Source organism: Hemicordylus capensis, chromosome 2 (genome assembly GCF_027244095.1).
Source record: "Hemicordylus capensis ecotype Gifberg chromosome 2, rHemCap1.1.pri, whole genome shotgun sequence".
Lineage (NCBI taxonomy): Eukaryota > Metazoa > Chordata > Lepidosauria > Squamata > Cordylidae > Hemicordylus > Hemicordylus capensis.
This window is the reverse complement of record NC_069658.1, coordinates 318101486-318115942: the sequence shown is the minus strand read 5'-3', so window position 1 is coordinate 318115942 and position 14457 is coordinate 318101486. Positions and strand designations below refer to the sequence as shown.

General features: G+C 47.1%; 1 protein-coding gene across 1 annotated transcript in view; it reads right to left on the bottom strand.

Annotated features, from left to right (window-relative positions):
• The window catches only part of PFKFB4 (6-phosphofructo-2-kinase/fructose-2,6-biphosphatase 4), a 133435-nt gene extending 124215 nt beyond the window's left edge, over nt 1-9220 (bottom strand). The window contains exon 1 of the mRNA XM_053294053.1: nt 8843-9220. Within this exon, the coding sequence (XP_053150028.1) occupies nt 8843-8915 (73 nt within the window). The 5' untranslated portion in view covers nt 8916-9220. The remainder of the gene's footprint in view (nt 1-8842) is intronic.
• Nucleotides 9221-14457: the final 5237 nt, after the last annotated feature.

Sequence of the window (14457 nt, the reverse complement as noted above, 5' to 3'; positions counted from 1 at the left end):
GGAGTTCTAGGACAAATATCAGAACTTACATGTATATAATTTTCATAGCAATCCTTAGTTGTATTTAAGGGCAACTAGCTGACCCGTGCGGCCGCCGCCGCCCTGCGGGGGCTGAGTGCGGCCGCCGCCGCCTCACCTCCACGGCCGGGCCCGACCAGTCCTGCCGCCTCGCCTCCGCGGCCCGGCCAGTCCCGCCGCCTCGCTTCCGTGGCCGGGCCCGGCCAGTCCCGCCGCCTCGCTTCCGTGGCCGGGCCCGGCCAGTCCCGCCGCCTCGCTTCCGTGGCCGGGCCCGGCCAGTCCCGCCGCCTCGCTTCCGTGGCCGGGCCCGGCCAGTCCCGCCGCCTCGCTTCCGTGGCCGGGCCCGGCCAGTCCCGCCGCCTCGCTTCCGTGGCCGGGCCCGGCCAGTCCCGCCGCCTCGCTTCCGTGGCCGGGCCCGGCCAGTCCCGCCGCCTCGCTTCCGTGGCCGGGCCCGGCCAGTCCCGCCGCCTCGCTTCCGTGGCCGGGCCCGGCCAGTCCCGCCGCCTCGCTTCCGTGGCCGGGCCCGGCCAGTCCCGCCGCCTCGCTTCCGTGGCCGGGCCCGGCCAGTCCCGCCGCCTCGCTTCCGTGGCCGGGCCCGGCCAGTCCCGCCGCCTCGCTTCCGTGGCCGGGCCCGGCCAGTCCCGCCGCCTCGCTTCCGTGGCCGGGCCCGGCCAGTCCCGCCGCCTCGCTTCCGTGGCCGGGCCCGGCCAGTCCCGCCGCCTCGCTTCCGTGGCCGGGCCCGGCCAGGCCAGGCCACCTCTCTCTCTCCTCCCGCCCCCCGTCTCCGGCAGGGCAGAGTGCCGCCGCCGCCGCCAGCGGGCCTGGCCGGCCCCAGAGTGCCGCCGATGCCGCGGCCGGCCCCAGAGTGCCGCCATCAGGCCCGCCGCCTTGCCTCCGCGGCCGGGCCCAGCCCGGCCAGTCCCGCCGCCTCGCCTCCGCGGCCCGGCCAGTCCCGCCGCCTCGCTTCCGCGGCCGGGCCCGGCCCCGCTGCCTCGCTGGGCCCCGCTGCCTTGCCCCGCCTCGCTGGGCCCACCGCTCGCTGGGCCCTGCCACCACGGCCTGGCCCGCCGCCATCGCTCTGGGCCCGCCGCCTCGCCCCGTCTCATGGCCGGGGCCGCCGCCACCTTGCTGGGCCCACCGCCTCGCTGGGCTCCGCCGCCGCGGCCCTGGGCCCACCGCCTTGCCTCCGCAGCCGCCCAGCAAGCGAATTCTCCTGGGTGTGCTGCCAGCCAATCAGGCGCCCCCTGCAGCCCAGCCAATCAGCTGGGCTGCCGGGACGCATTTCTCCTGGGCACACCCAGGAGAATTATATATAGAGATTATTCAGGCTATATAGCTATTATTATTATTAGTCACTAATATGCTACAATCATCACTATTTCTGTACTTGCCCTATTGCTTGTATATGCTCTACATGCTCCATGCATTATCTTTAATTAGATATGAAATTACCCAAAAATTAAATCCAGGGAAGTCAGAAGCTCTCCTGGCAGTGTTCCTTCTAAGGTGTGCGCATGTGTGTACACCCACACATTTTTTGATGTCCGCTCAGTTAATTTTAGATCCCACTCAGGTTGTATCAGGAAGGCCCCACTCTGAATGCATGTGCGCACACATTTCCTTGATACTACTGCCCAGAACAAAACTCGTTCCACACACAGATTGAAAAAAAATTAGAGAGAACACTGTCTCCTGGTCAGAACTGCTGATTCGGTGTTAGTCTAGCAACCTGTTCTAGATGGGGTTGCATTCCCCTTGAAAGATAGATCAGGCTTTCAGCTTAGGAGTACTCATGGACCCAGCATCACATCTGGATGTCCAGGTAGTATAACAACTCAAAATATCTCTCTGATATATAATGGAATTAGAGAGAAAAGTTTGAGGAGTGTGGGAACAACAAGAAACGGAGGCAATATGAAGGCAGACAACCTCCCCCTATAAAAACAGTAGCATACTTAATTACAATAGTCCCCCTTCTACACTCCAACTATAATTACATGAAGTTATTTCTAGGGCAAGCACCCAGAATTCCAGATTCCTCAAACACAGAAGATATCCAATTATGTCTGTCCGAGAAACAAATTAAGGAGAAAAAATCCAGAGGCCGTTAACATGTACGCTGTTCAGGCTTTGCCAAAGCCCTTTTGCTTAACTAAGTATGCTCGGCCCCATCTTTTTGCTCTTTCATACCATGCACATAGTGAGTAAAGTGCCAACAGACAGTTCTCTCTTAGAACCAAACCAGGAGTTTCATTCAACAGCTGTAATCTTACAGGGATCACATTTCTGTAAGTGGGTGAAGCGTCTGGGGCTTGTGGGACTGCCTACAGAGACAAGTTCTTGTGGTGCAATTCTTTCTGCAAATAACCCATACAATTCGTTGGTCCAGTCAAGAGGAGGATGGCAATGAGAAAAACATAACAGTGATTGACTATACTCTTGAATCCCTTTAATCTCTCCATCGGAGTCTGATGGAGAAATAGCACAAGGGAAAAACAAAGCCATTGTTTAGTACAGTGACTTTGAATACAAATACCACCAACTGTTATAATAGTGAGATGTTTGCCAACTCACATTTTAACAAATAATAATCATTAAATTTATTTATAGTTGATATAATGGAATTTACACCAACCAATGCCATATGGCAAACGGCTTTTGAAACAGAATGGAGCTTCAAAAACAGTTTGTGATCTGACATGGAAAGCCAACTGGTCGAAGAAAAAAGTCACTACTGGATGAGTGCAAACCTTCCCTTCCTTTTTGGATCCTCATGTCTATGGCTACAATCCTCAGCCAAAATTTAAATTCCATTCACATTAACTGGAACTGAGCATACACAGTAATGTCCCTCCAATAGTTTTTGCTGATACTCCCTTATGTTTCTCTCTGTGAGCCATTTTGGGACAGGGATTGGGAACCATCTTCTCATTCCTTTTGCAAGGAATGAGATCCTGATTTAATCAGGGAACCTGAACCTAAGCAGGTCCCCTGCTTCAATCAGGATCCTTATCCAGCTTCAAATCCTGGTTAGCCTTAACTGCACTTAAGAAAAGATGGAACGAGAGAATGCAGAATTCCACCACCCACTCCTATTTTGTTGACTGTAGTTTAAAAATATCCTTCATTATCTCCATACTGGCTGTTAGTGGCCTCTTGAGAAAAAAGGCCACAGCAAAACACAGGACTCTGGATAGACACTTTTGCAAAACAGTACAAAACAAGGTGCAGGGGAGGGGTCAGTGTTAAAGAGCACTCAAGATATTTCTGGAACTTTTCCATTGACCATGCTGACTCAAACTCAGCCCTTTCCAGTGAAGAGCACCAAGATGACTAGAGACTTACATAATTTAAACAGCACATATTTATAAATAATTCCAGATACTGAAGTTCCTGAAAAATATGCAGTCAAAACAGTCATCCACAGGAGGCATTAGAAAGGTTTAACCTGCCAACAACAGCAGCAAGAGAATGGTGGATACATCATCCTTTTTTTTTTTTTAAGGTGGGGGGGCTTTACAAGTGCCAACTTTAAAAAATGCTGACATGTGAAAAAATATAACACCACCCTATGTTCAATATACTAACCATTAAAACCCAAACCTGCATATTAGGAAATGTAGGTTTTCAGGGTCAATGTGAGTGGCAAGAAAGCACTAGAGGCCACTATGGTAAGTGCAAGGGCAACAGATAAATACTACAATGGCATAATTCTGATGTTTTTCTAGAGTGGACAAATGTCTAAATCTAGCCCTAGTGCAACATTCAGTGCAATGCTATGCACAAAGTGTGCCAACGGGTTGGTGTCGATTCCTGGCAACCACAGAGCCCTGTGCTTGTCTTTGGTAGAATACAGGAGAGGTTTGCCATTGCCATCTCCTGTGCAGTATGAGATGATCCCTTTCAGCACCTTCCTATATGCACAGTTAGGCATGCCTACACCCATTCATGTCAGGGCCGGACTGGGGGCACTGAGAGGGTGGTGGAATATATGTGGGGATGGGGCAGGTTTTAAGCAGAATGGGTAATTAAGGGTGGGAGTTGGGGCGCAGGGGTGGGGCAGGGCACACCAGGTGGGGTGGGGCAGGTGGGGCACACCGGGAATATGCCATGTTGCCCTAAGGGCAGTCTGAGCCTACTTCTCACGACCAATCGGAAGGAGAGGAGGTGGGGCTCTCCGGACAGGGAGAGGGGGAAAGGGGAGCCGGGCAGCTGGCATGGGGAGAGCCCAGCGAGCGCAGCAGGGTGCACCAGGCGAGGGTGCACCAGGAAAATGCCTTGCTGCTCGGTGAGCCAGTCCGAGCCTGATTCATGTCAATGGACTTGGGCACACACAATGCTCCACAAAGTCAGACTGACAGGCTTTCATCTCAAGAGACATTCTGGAAAACTAGGCCACTAAATAGGTCCACGTAACATGTCATAATCAAGACATACTCCACTAGAACGCTGCCATCGCTGAAAGATTAATATTGTATTTATTTATTTTTTATTGTTAGATTTCTATACCGCCTTTCATTAAAAACAATCCCAAGGCAGTTTATTCAAACCCAGGGTAACATTTGACTCATATCCAAGCCTCACAGCTATCTTCACACATCCTAGTTCTTCTTCAAACTTCCAGCCACAGTTTGCTATCTTTAAGCTTATGCCATGATGTACAGAAGATAACTTTCTGATGCTCTCTATCACCCAACTCAACCAAAGGCTGCATCCTACTTCCCAATAATTACATAGTAACTGAAACATCTAAAAACATATTTTAAACTAATTAAAGTCTCTCTGTACAGTCTACAGCCCTAACTAGATACTGGTTAGTATCTTCAGGCAGTACGGGATAATACTGTACACAGTGGGAAACTAGCTTCCAACATATAAGAATCTAGTGTGAGTTACTAAGTGCATAAATGATATGCACTTATTTGTCACTCTGCAGTGTGTGGTGATGATTCTGTGCTCTATCATTTGTTGACAGATTAAGGGTGGGAAGAGAAAAAGAGATTAAACCAGTTCATGTAGTATAGGAATACTAACAGCCACTGTGCATTCTACCATTGTAAATACCCAAAAACATATCTGACAGACCAAAATGTTACATTACCTTTCTCTAATGCTATATCATTCATTCGCACAGATGTGTCTACTAAAAAGGCCACTTATCTCCCGCCGCCTTTGTTTTTTTGAAGTTATGAATGCCCCTGAAATTCATTCGTGTATCTTCTAAATATATAATGTGAGGTGGGTTTATGCACATCTATTTCCATGAAAGGAGCACTTCATATATTGCAGACAGAAGCTACTTTTGTACAAATAACTGATTCCTGTGCACAAGTTGCAAGTATTCCAATCCTTCACACACTTATATCACTGAGTATATACATGGGTAGAAGCCACAACCAATCACAGCTTCCTAGAAAAGCAATTTACACACATACATTATTGGCATTCATTAAAACTTTATACACAGTAATCACACAGCTTCCTACACAGAAGTGTCTTCTGAGCATAAAGTATTTGTAATGACTCAAAGCCAGGAGCATGTTAAACCACTCCCAGTTTCTTCATATATACCACTGTTTTAGAAAAGATTTGCATGGGAACTTCTCCAGCTTCCTCTTCAGCACTTTATTTCCAAATTATAGCTATACTGTAATGGATCTGGTATCGTCTCATGTGTGAGCCATGCTGCTCAGCAGGGGGACCAACTCTGGCTGAAAATGAATGTCTGTATGGCTGAATTCAGACCAGAACCCCTGTTTCTGCCCCGCCCTGCACTTACCTATCTGATTTCAGTCATAAGCACTGGCCTCCTCTCTGCAGCCTGTGAGACTGCAGAGAGGAGGGGGATCTGGCTGCTGGGCTTCCTCCTTTGATGGAAGGAAGATGCTGTGACAACCACAGCAGCCAATCAGGATGAAGAGAGGGAGAAGCTTCCTTCCCTCAACTCTAGTTCCAGGGAAGGCTTCTTCCTGTTCTGCATTCGGACGTTATGGAAGCAGCTGCAAACCAGAAGCCTGCACAGCACTGTTCCCTGTAAAGTGTGTGCATGTGCACACGCACTCATAGGTTTTTTTATGTCCGCTCAGTTAATTTTAGATCCCACTCAGGTTGAATCAGGAATGCTCCACTCTGAATGCATGTGCATACACACTGCCTTGATACTGCCGCCCAGAACAAATCTAATTCTGCACACAGATGAATAAAATCAGAGAGAACACTGCTGAGCAGCAAACCTCACTTCAAACTAAGGGTTCAAAATGGAGTTTGGTGAGTGAACCCTTGGTTAGAGTTAGGGTCCAAGCTGTGGTTTCACACATTCGGACACACAGTTACACAACCCCAGCCATGTGTAACTCCGGTTTTGTGCGACGTCCAAATGTAGCCTATGCATTGGAAGCATATCTGATTCCTGACAAAAACCTTAAGTAGACCCATCTTTAGCTAAGATGACCGTGACAACTTGTAACAAATCTTGCTGTTCCAACTAACTGCATCTTTAGTCTGCTAGAAAAGCAAAACATGATTGCTTTTCTGTAGCAGGATTGCAGAATCCTCAGTGATGACTGTTTGCTTCCTTGAAGCACCTGGAATCAGCCATTGTCAGATACAGGATTCATCAAGCCCAATAACAGAGCTGCTAACCAGTGTTCTCTCTCATTTGTTTTAGTGTGTGCATGGAATGAGTTTTGTTCTGGGCAGCAGTCTCAAGGCAGTGTGTGCACACGTGCATCCAGAGCAGGATCTAAAATTAACTGAGCGGACATCAAAAAACTTGTGAGCATACATGCCTTAGAGGGAACACTGCTGCTAGCTATGATTTAGACAGTTATTAAGGTCAGATAGCCACTGGATTCAAACAGATCTTGCACTTGATGTAAAAAATAGAATCTCTATTTTCAAAGAAAATCAAAGGAAACAGAATATCTACTTCCTCAACCTGATTGCCCCCTCATCCTGGAGTAGTGGCCCCTGGTGGGCCACTGTGTGAAACAGGATACTAGACTAGATCGCCTGAGCCAGCAGGTCTGTTCTTATGTTCTTAAGAGAGAAAATGAAACTGGAGACAAGTGGTTAGCATTTCCAGCTCTAAAAAGCCCTCTACCCAATCCTCACACTCAGGAACTCATCCGCCATTATCTCAGGATGAACAGCGACGGACCTAATGGGTATGCCCCAAGTCTGTAGCTCTACCACCACGAAAAGGCAATGGGCACAGAGGTGGTCTCAAGAATCAGCAGTGAGCCTTTTGGAGAACCCTCGGCCCTTGAAAGCTGCTCAGCACTCCAGCTTAAATTGACCCTGGGCTTATCACAGCTCAGTTCTAAAACCAGTCCAGTCATCCCTTGCCAACCACTAGGGTTCTGTTCTGGCAAAACCTTGCAGTTGGCAAAGCTGCAGTTGGTGAGGCATTAAAGTCTATGGGAAATGAGGTAGGGGAACCACGACCACAAAAAGACCTAAAAATAACGGGGGGGGGAACTACCCCCAAAATTCTTTTTTAAAAACCAAAAAACACCCAAAATCCTGTAATATCACCAAGAGTCTCCAAGAAGAATGAGCAGATCGAACCTCGGGGGGGGGGATTTAACCCCCCCCCAAAAAAATCACTCAAAGGCATTTCAAGTTCGCAAGGGACAGCAAGGTCAGCAAGGGTCACCAAGAGGAATGAGCAGATCGAACCCTTGAACCCCCCCAAATCACCGAAACCCCCCATCACTAAAAAAACCCTCACCAACTGCAGATACTCGGGTCTCAGTTGGCAAGACCTGTCACAATTTCCTACTTGCATATATATTCAAAGCTGTGGTTGGTAAGGGATGACTGTATTCAACACACTTTCAATACAAACACTTTACAGTATTTGTTTCCTACTTTAAAAGCACTATATGTGCTGAAAAACAACAGAGAAGGGTGTGCCTCTGAGCATGTGCAGCATGTTATTTCCTTCCCCCCTAGAAGCTACAGCATGTCCCACAAAGCCCGAACTTCAAGCCTGACGGAAATGAGAACTTTAAGCCTGACTAAGAGTCAGAGCTTCTGAGCTAGAGAACTCCTGACCTCTCTCTCCTTTTGAGGAGTGAATCACTGCCTGAATGACAGGGAGATTTTGAGGAGAGGGGCGGAGATGGAGAGCAGCTCTCCTGACAGAAGGCAGAGGCGGCCCAACCCGCGCCTGCCTGGAGATGCATGGTAAACACATGGAGAGGAGAGAAGCCAACAACAGACGTCAAAGCAGCCGTAGAGGGGGAAAGGCGGCTCCGCACGCTTCAAAACATGGGACCGTAATTGGGAGAACTGTGAAGCTTCCCTGGGAGGTTAAGAGACAGATCCTGCCATTGCCACATGAGGGAAAGCAGAGCCACATACTTGGGGGGGGGGCGCAAGAACGGGACGCCCCCTCCCCATACGAGGAAAGAGGCTCGTCCTCGTGCTTATAGAAGGGAAGGCAGGGGGGGTCCGCTAGGAATGGGGGAACACAACAAGGCACTTCTCCCCATCGCAAAGCCAAGCGGCGGTCCGATGGAAAGGCAAACGACGCGGAAATGCCGCCCTCCCCTTTCCTTTGGGCGAGGCCAATCAAGAAAGGCAGCGGTAGACCAGAAATAAGCGCCTGCTTCCAGCAGCACCAGCTCAGCGTTAAGAAGTCTTAATAATAGCAACGGCGGCGGGGACAACCAACATTCTCCCATGCAGCCTGAAGGAGGCGGCATTTAGCACCTCCTGCCGCTCAGCAGTGGCTGTGTACGTGAACGCCGCCTGACCCCCTCCCGGGGGTGCTCGTACTTTACTTACATGCACAACACACAAACACACACACGTTTACCTTTCCAATTCCGGCCCTGCAAAGGACGCTTAGGTCTACCGCCGTCGCCTCCGCAGCACCTGGAGACCGACATCCGTGCCGTCCCCAGCTGGTTTCCAGCCTTGCACCGGCTAACCCACCCTCTGTCGCTATACCAAGCCACGGGGAGGGAAGGAGGGAAACAGCCAGCAGCACAGCCTTGCTCTTGGGCAAGGAAAGGAGCAAGGGCTGGGAGCCCAGCAGCCAATCCTGGTCGCTAGCCCCAGCTGGGGGGGGCGGAGGTTGCACATGAACGCGGCGCAGCGGGCAGTAGCTGGCGCAACAGCATCCTGCCGAGAGCGCACAGCCCCTAGAGAAGGGTCCCCCTCCTCCTCCTCTCCTCCTCAGCGCTTGCGGGGAGGGGGGGCGTGTGCACTCCGGCCGCCCAGACTCCAGCCGCTCCCGCAAGGCGGTTGGAGGGACGCGGTGAGGGGGCGGAGAAACAGGCGGAGAGAGTCTCTACCATCATAACTGGCTCCTTCCGTCATGAAAGGTCCCAATGCGCCTCGTGTATCGGCACAGCAGGAAAGGGGCGTCGATGGGTCACACAGCCAAGGTCTGCCCGCCTCATCGCTGTCTGCAGCCTCATAACAACCAGTGGCGACCTTCCCAGGTGTCTTGTTGGAACTTGGAAGTGTGCATTTAAACGTTTTCACTCCCCGCCCTCCCTCCAAGTAGCGGTGGCGGCTGCCTTTCCGTTTTCAATACAAACAAAACGTCATTTTTAAATTTTTCTGTCCAAGGTAGGATTTATATTTACTTAGCTGCACCCAGTCTTTTTAATTGTAAAAAAGCTTTAATGCCACAATCATATGGGCTTTTGGAAATAAGCTGCGTTGAGTTCGATTTGGACTTCCTTCAGGCTGCAAGAAGCTAGATTCATAAGTTAATTAAAAGACATGGCAAAGGACGAAAACCCTCTTCCGTGTATTCGGTACGCTCATCATGCACGGATCAAATGGGTCAGCGGGTACTTTACTCCAGAAACACACTTCGATCAGGGGTACTGGTGTCGATGTGAGTGAGAAGTACCCCTAACAGGCTAGCAAGGTCAAAATTAGTTTACACTCCATATTAGATAGCAAGCCAAGACTGTAAATGACAAATGTACAAAATTGCTTGAGATAGTTTCTAACGTTTCCCTTCAAACACCTCCTTTCTCTGTCATTGCAGGTGAGATTTGTGTGTGTTTCTTTTTTAATGCTGCTTTGTTATTTAACAAATCTAATTTTTGTATAAGACTAGTCTATAGCTACATATCATTGAAAATAATTTAAAACCACTACCATATATTTCTTAGTCTTAACAATGACCAGGCCTTTTTCTTTAAAGGGAAGGGGTGTTTAAAAATCTTCTGTGTTCTACTTTTCTTCCAGAAAGTGTCAAGTATGTCCCCCAAGTTAATAAATCTCAACAAAGTCATACTGAAGCAGAGGACCATGTGTTGACAGACAGATGCATTGCTAAGTATCTTTCCACTACCTTGACATATTATCACCTTCCTCTCTGTTCCCACTGCTGGAACATAGCTCCCTGCCTATTCTTAGATGGAAGTATGTATGGCATTGGGACAAATTTATTAATAAGTACGCCAAGCCAAGAACTCATCCAAACACAATTTCTACAAGGCTACATTAAGGTCCATTTACAATGGTGGCACAGTGCCTACTACTGGAATAGTGTATTCCTCTTCACCAGAAGTATTTGTTTACAGCCCATTCTATACAGAGCAACATATAGACTACTGTTGAGGTTTGGGAAATATTTCATTGATATAACTCCAATAAGAGAGACCGTATGGTCTCTCATGAGAAGTTAAAATCAATGTAGATAACAAAACGCTGTGATCCAAAGCTAAATGCAGTAACAGTCTGCTTCTGTGCATACATGAAGTCCAGTAGGAGTTGCTCCCTGGTGAGAATGCATAGGGATTGAATTCTTAAATAAAAATAGTATATAATGTAAATTCAAGTAAATGTAAATTCATAGATCAGAGCTGCACAACATCAACCCTCCTGCAGATGCTGGCCCACAATTCCTATCATCCCTCACTATTGGCTGCTGTGGCTTGGAATGGTGGGAGTTCTAGCCCAACAACATCTGGAGGGCTGAAGTTGTACAGCCCTTATCTAGACCCTGGATTCTCACATTGTGGTGGGTTAGGTGATCGTATCTTGCCAGATCACTGGGAACGATCCACAGCCTTGAATGCCAAATAAAAGAGCAGGTGGGATTTGCTCACTTCTAAGAGCTTTCAAGTTTCACACATTCTCTTCCTCACGCTGGCCCCCACACAAAAGCAGACCTCTGTTCACCATAGGTATGAGACCTGACTAGAGGGGCATAATGGGCCAGAAACTAGCTTCCAGGCCATGCAATGAATAACACTGGGTTGGGATCTTCCTCTGTGAAAAGCCTTCTCGGTTGACAGTTTTCAGGTGCCACTAAAACCCCTATTATTATTATTTATTTATTTATTTATTTTATTCGATTGCTATACCACTCTTCCAAAAATGGCTCAGGGCAGTTTAAACAGAGAAACAAATAAATAAACAGCATTAGCTAAGCACTGGCTTATAAGTTTTGACAAAGTTAAAACTACCCAGCCATGTAAACAATGTATCTGCCTCTGTGAAGATAGAGGAGGTCCTACTTTAGTGTAATGGAAACATCATGCTTACTCCATAACCCAAGCTAATGCAGATAAATTCTTCAGAGTTTCCTGTATGTGTAAATAAAATATAATTCAATGAGATTTACTTCTGAGTAAGCATGTACAGGATTAGGGTGCAAACCAAAAAGGAGTATTTTAATGGCTTGGCTTATTACTTACATTCCTGTAACTCTATTCTTACTATATATAAAATACTAATATAATACCAATGTAATATACCAATATAAAAATTCTATCAGTCCCAATACTGAGTGTACATTAGTATTCTAGGTGGAAGACATTTTGTGCCTAGTCTATGCTTGCTAACACAAGATACTTTTACTTGAACTGAATTTAAATTAGTTTAATCAAACCAGTGCAGAATATAGATATTTTTAAACTAGTAATAGATTTAGGATACACCAATGGTTCTGAAGCCAAATTAGATATAGCCAATATGGGTGCCCTTCAGTTTAAAATTTATTCATGTCTGTGATTTGAGATTGTTTTGATGAAAGGCAATATAGAAATTTAACAATTAAAATAAATAAACAAATGTTTGCCAAACTTATTCAAACTGCAATAAACTTCCACAAGAAGTAAAATGACCCAGTATTAGTATTAAAGAGCCAGGAATTTGCATCCATTAATTCATTCAGTTTCAGTTAGAAGCCTTGACTCTGCACAACCACTCTCTAGTCTGTTCTCTCAGTACAGGGAGATGGTTTTTGTCAGCCAAGATTAAACCAATAGTTCATGTGAATTCAACCATTTATTTACAGATACGCCCATGATAAGCAGCACTTTTGTTTTCAGCTCAACACAAACATTAAGAATAGGGAAACAAGCCTCAAAGCAAGAAGAGCTTGAATTATGAACTCCCCACACTTCTAGAAGCCTCTCCTGATTTTGAGACAAACTAAAAGCCATCGCATAATGGACTAGTTAGACTAGGTTACCCAGGTGCCAAGCAGAAACAGCTGATGACTAAGGCTCTACAGAGTTATCCTCTGAGGCAGTTTTGTGTTGGAAAGAAAAGCAACAAAAAGGACAGAGCATGTACCCAGGAACTGAAAAAAACGGTGAAACTATAGTAAGAGTCTGTTCAGAGTGTAAACAATTTCCAGTATTGTGCTGGTATGTGTGTATTATTCTAAAGCTTCTTTGGTTGTATCAAGAAGCTATTGCTAGGGATGTGCACGGAACCAGTTCCGTGCACTCCAGGAGGTGAGGGGTAGTTGCTTTAAGGTGCGGGGAAGGTGCACTTACCTCCCCTGCCGCATTTCCCCCGCCAGCACTGCTGCCAAAACTGCTGCAGGGCCAGAGGCGTATCTAGGGAAAACAGCGCCTAGGGCAAACACTGAAATTGCGCCCCCCTGTCCAAGCATCTGACACCCATCTTTCAGATAACTTTATCATAATATCAGCTGAAAAATACAAGTCAAGCTTGTTAATCTTTTAATATTTCAAAAACTATTTAGCAGTGGACTTAGCTAGACCAAAAAATGCTGGAAAACTACACATTTCAGTATGCTGGGGCTCATGAAATACCCAAAAACTATGTGGAGATGTACTTGGAAAACTAAATGGAAGTGCCTGTCTAATTCTCTACTATGCATTGTAGCATCACCATTACATAAGTTTTAAAAATAAATGGAGAATTTGACTTTTCCCAGATACTCTGTAAATAATTAAAGGATATGCAGAGTAAACTGTGTCACTGCTTGGAATATATTCTAGTCTTTCAGAAAGACAGTTAAAATGAGAGAAAGAGAGCAAGAAACTCCCAGTGGGCCTTAATACTAAGGATTTCACACCAATTCAAAGACAAACTCACCATTAATAGCCATATTTGCAAGACATCACATTTAACTCACTTATCACAAGAAGCAAAGTAAGAGCAAATGAATACAATCCTAGCTCTTAAGCATCAGCTCAGTATTCACAAGCCCTGATTCTCTGTACATAGTGCCAATCTGAATATTTGTACAGTGTCTTATATTATATTTTTATTATTTTTATTTTTACCCGTAGCCCCTTGGGGGGGGCTTCCTAAAGGCTGTGGGGGATACAAAGATTCCTCCTCACCCCGCTGGCCTCTAGGGCCTCGCAGGGACCATTTGAGCATGTGCAGTGGCCGTTTTTAAAAATAATCTTTTTTTTTTTAAAGGCCACTGAAAACAAAATGGCCACTGCGCATGCTCAAATGGCCTCTGCAAAGCCTGGCATGACCTAGAGCCTCACAGAGGCCATTTGAGCATGCACAGTGGCCATTTTGTTTTTGGCAGCAATTTTTTTAAAAAATTAATTTTACAAAATGGCGCCCCCTTCAAGTGGCGCCCGGGGCACGTGCCCTGCCTGCCCTACCCTTAGATACGCCCCTGTGCAGGGCAGCTGAGTACCTTCTTGTTGCCCTGGTCAGCATAATCCCGGAAGTGGCCGGCACATGTGCATACATCACGCACGGGCACCAGCCACTTCCGGTATTATGCTGACCAGGGCAGCTAGAAGGTACTCAGCCATCCTGTATCAGGGGTTTTGGCAGCAGCACCTGCAGGGGAAATGCAACAGGGGAGGTAAGGGCACCCTCTCTGCACCTTAAAGCAACCACCACCCCCGCCTCCAAACTGGCTCGAACACTGGCATTTCTAACCGGTTCAGTGCTCCGGAAAAGGAGCATCAAACCAGTGCTGTGCACATCCCTAACTTTTGTTGTAGAGTGATATTCCGATGATAATATTCAGGTTGCAAATGCATACATAAGCTATGATACCTAGCTTGGTCTAACAAGTGACCTGTCAGTCTCATTACCAGAATATCATGTGGTCTGGTTTTGTTGGATGAGTTTCAATTATTGGTGCCTGAAGATGTGGACAGGTGTTTAGTTGAGTTTGGCTAACCATGTGCATGCTTGTTGTTTGCCCTTCATGGGTTATTAAATCTA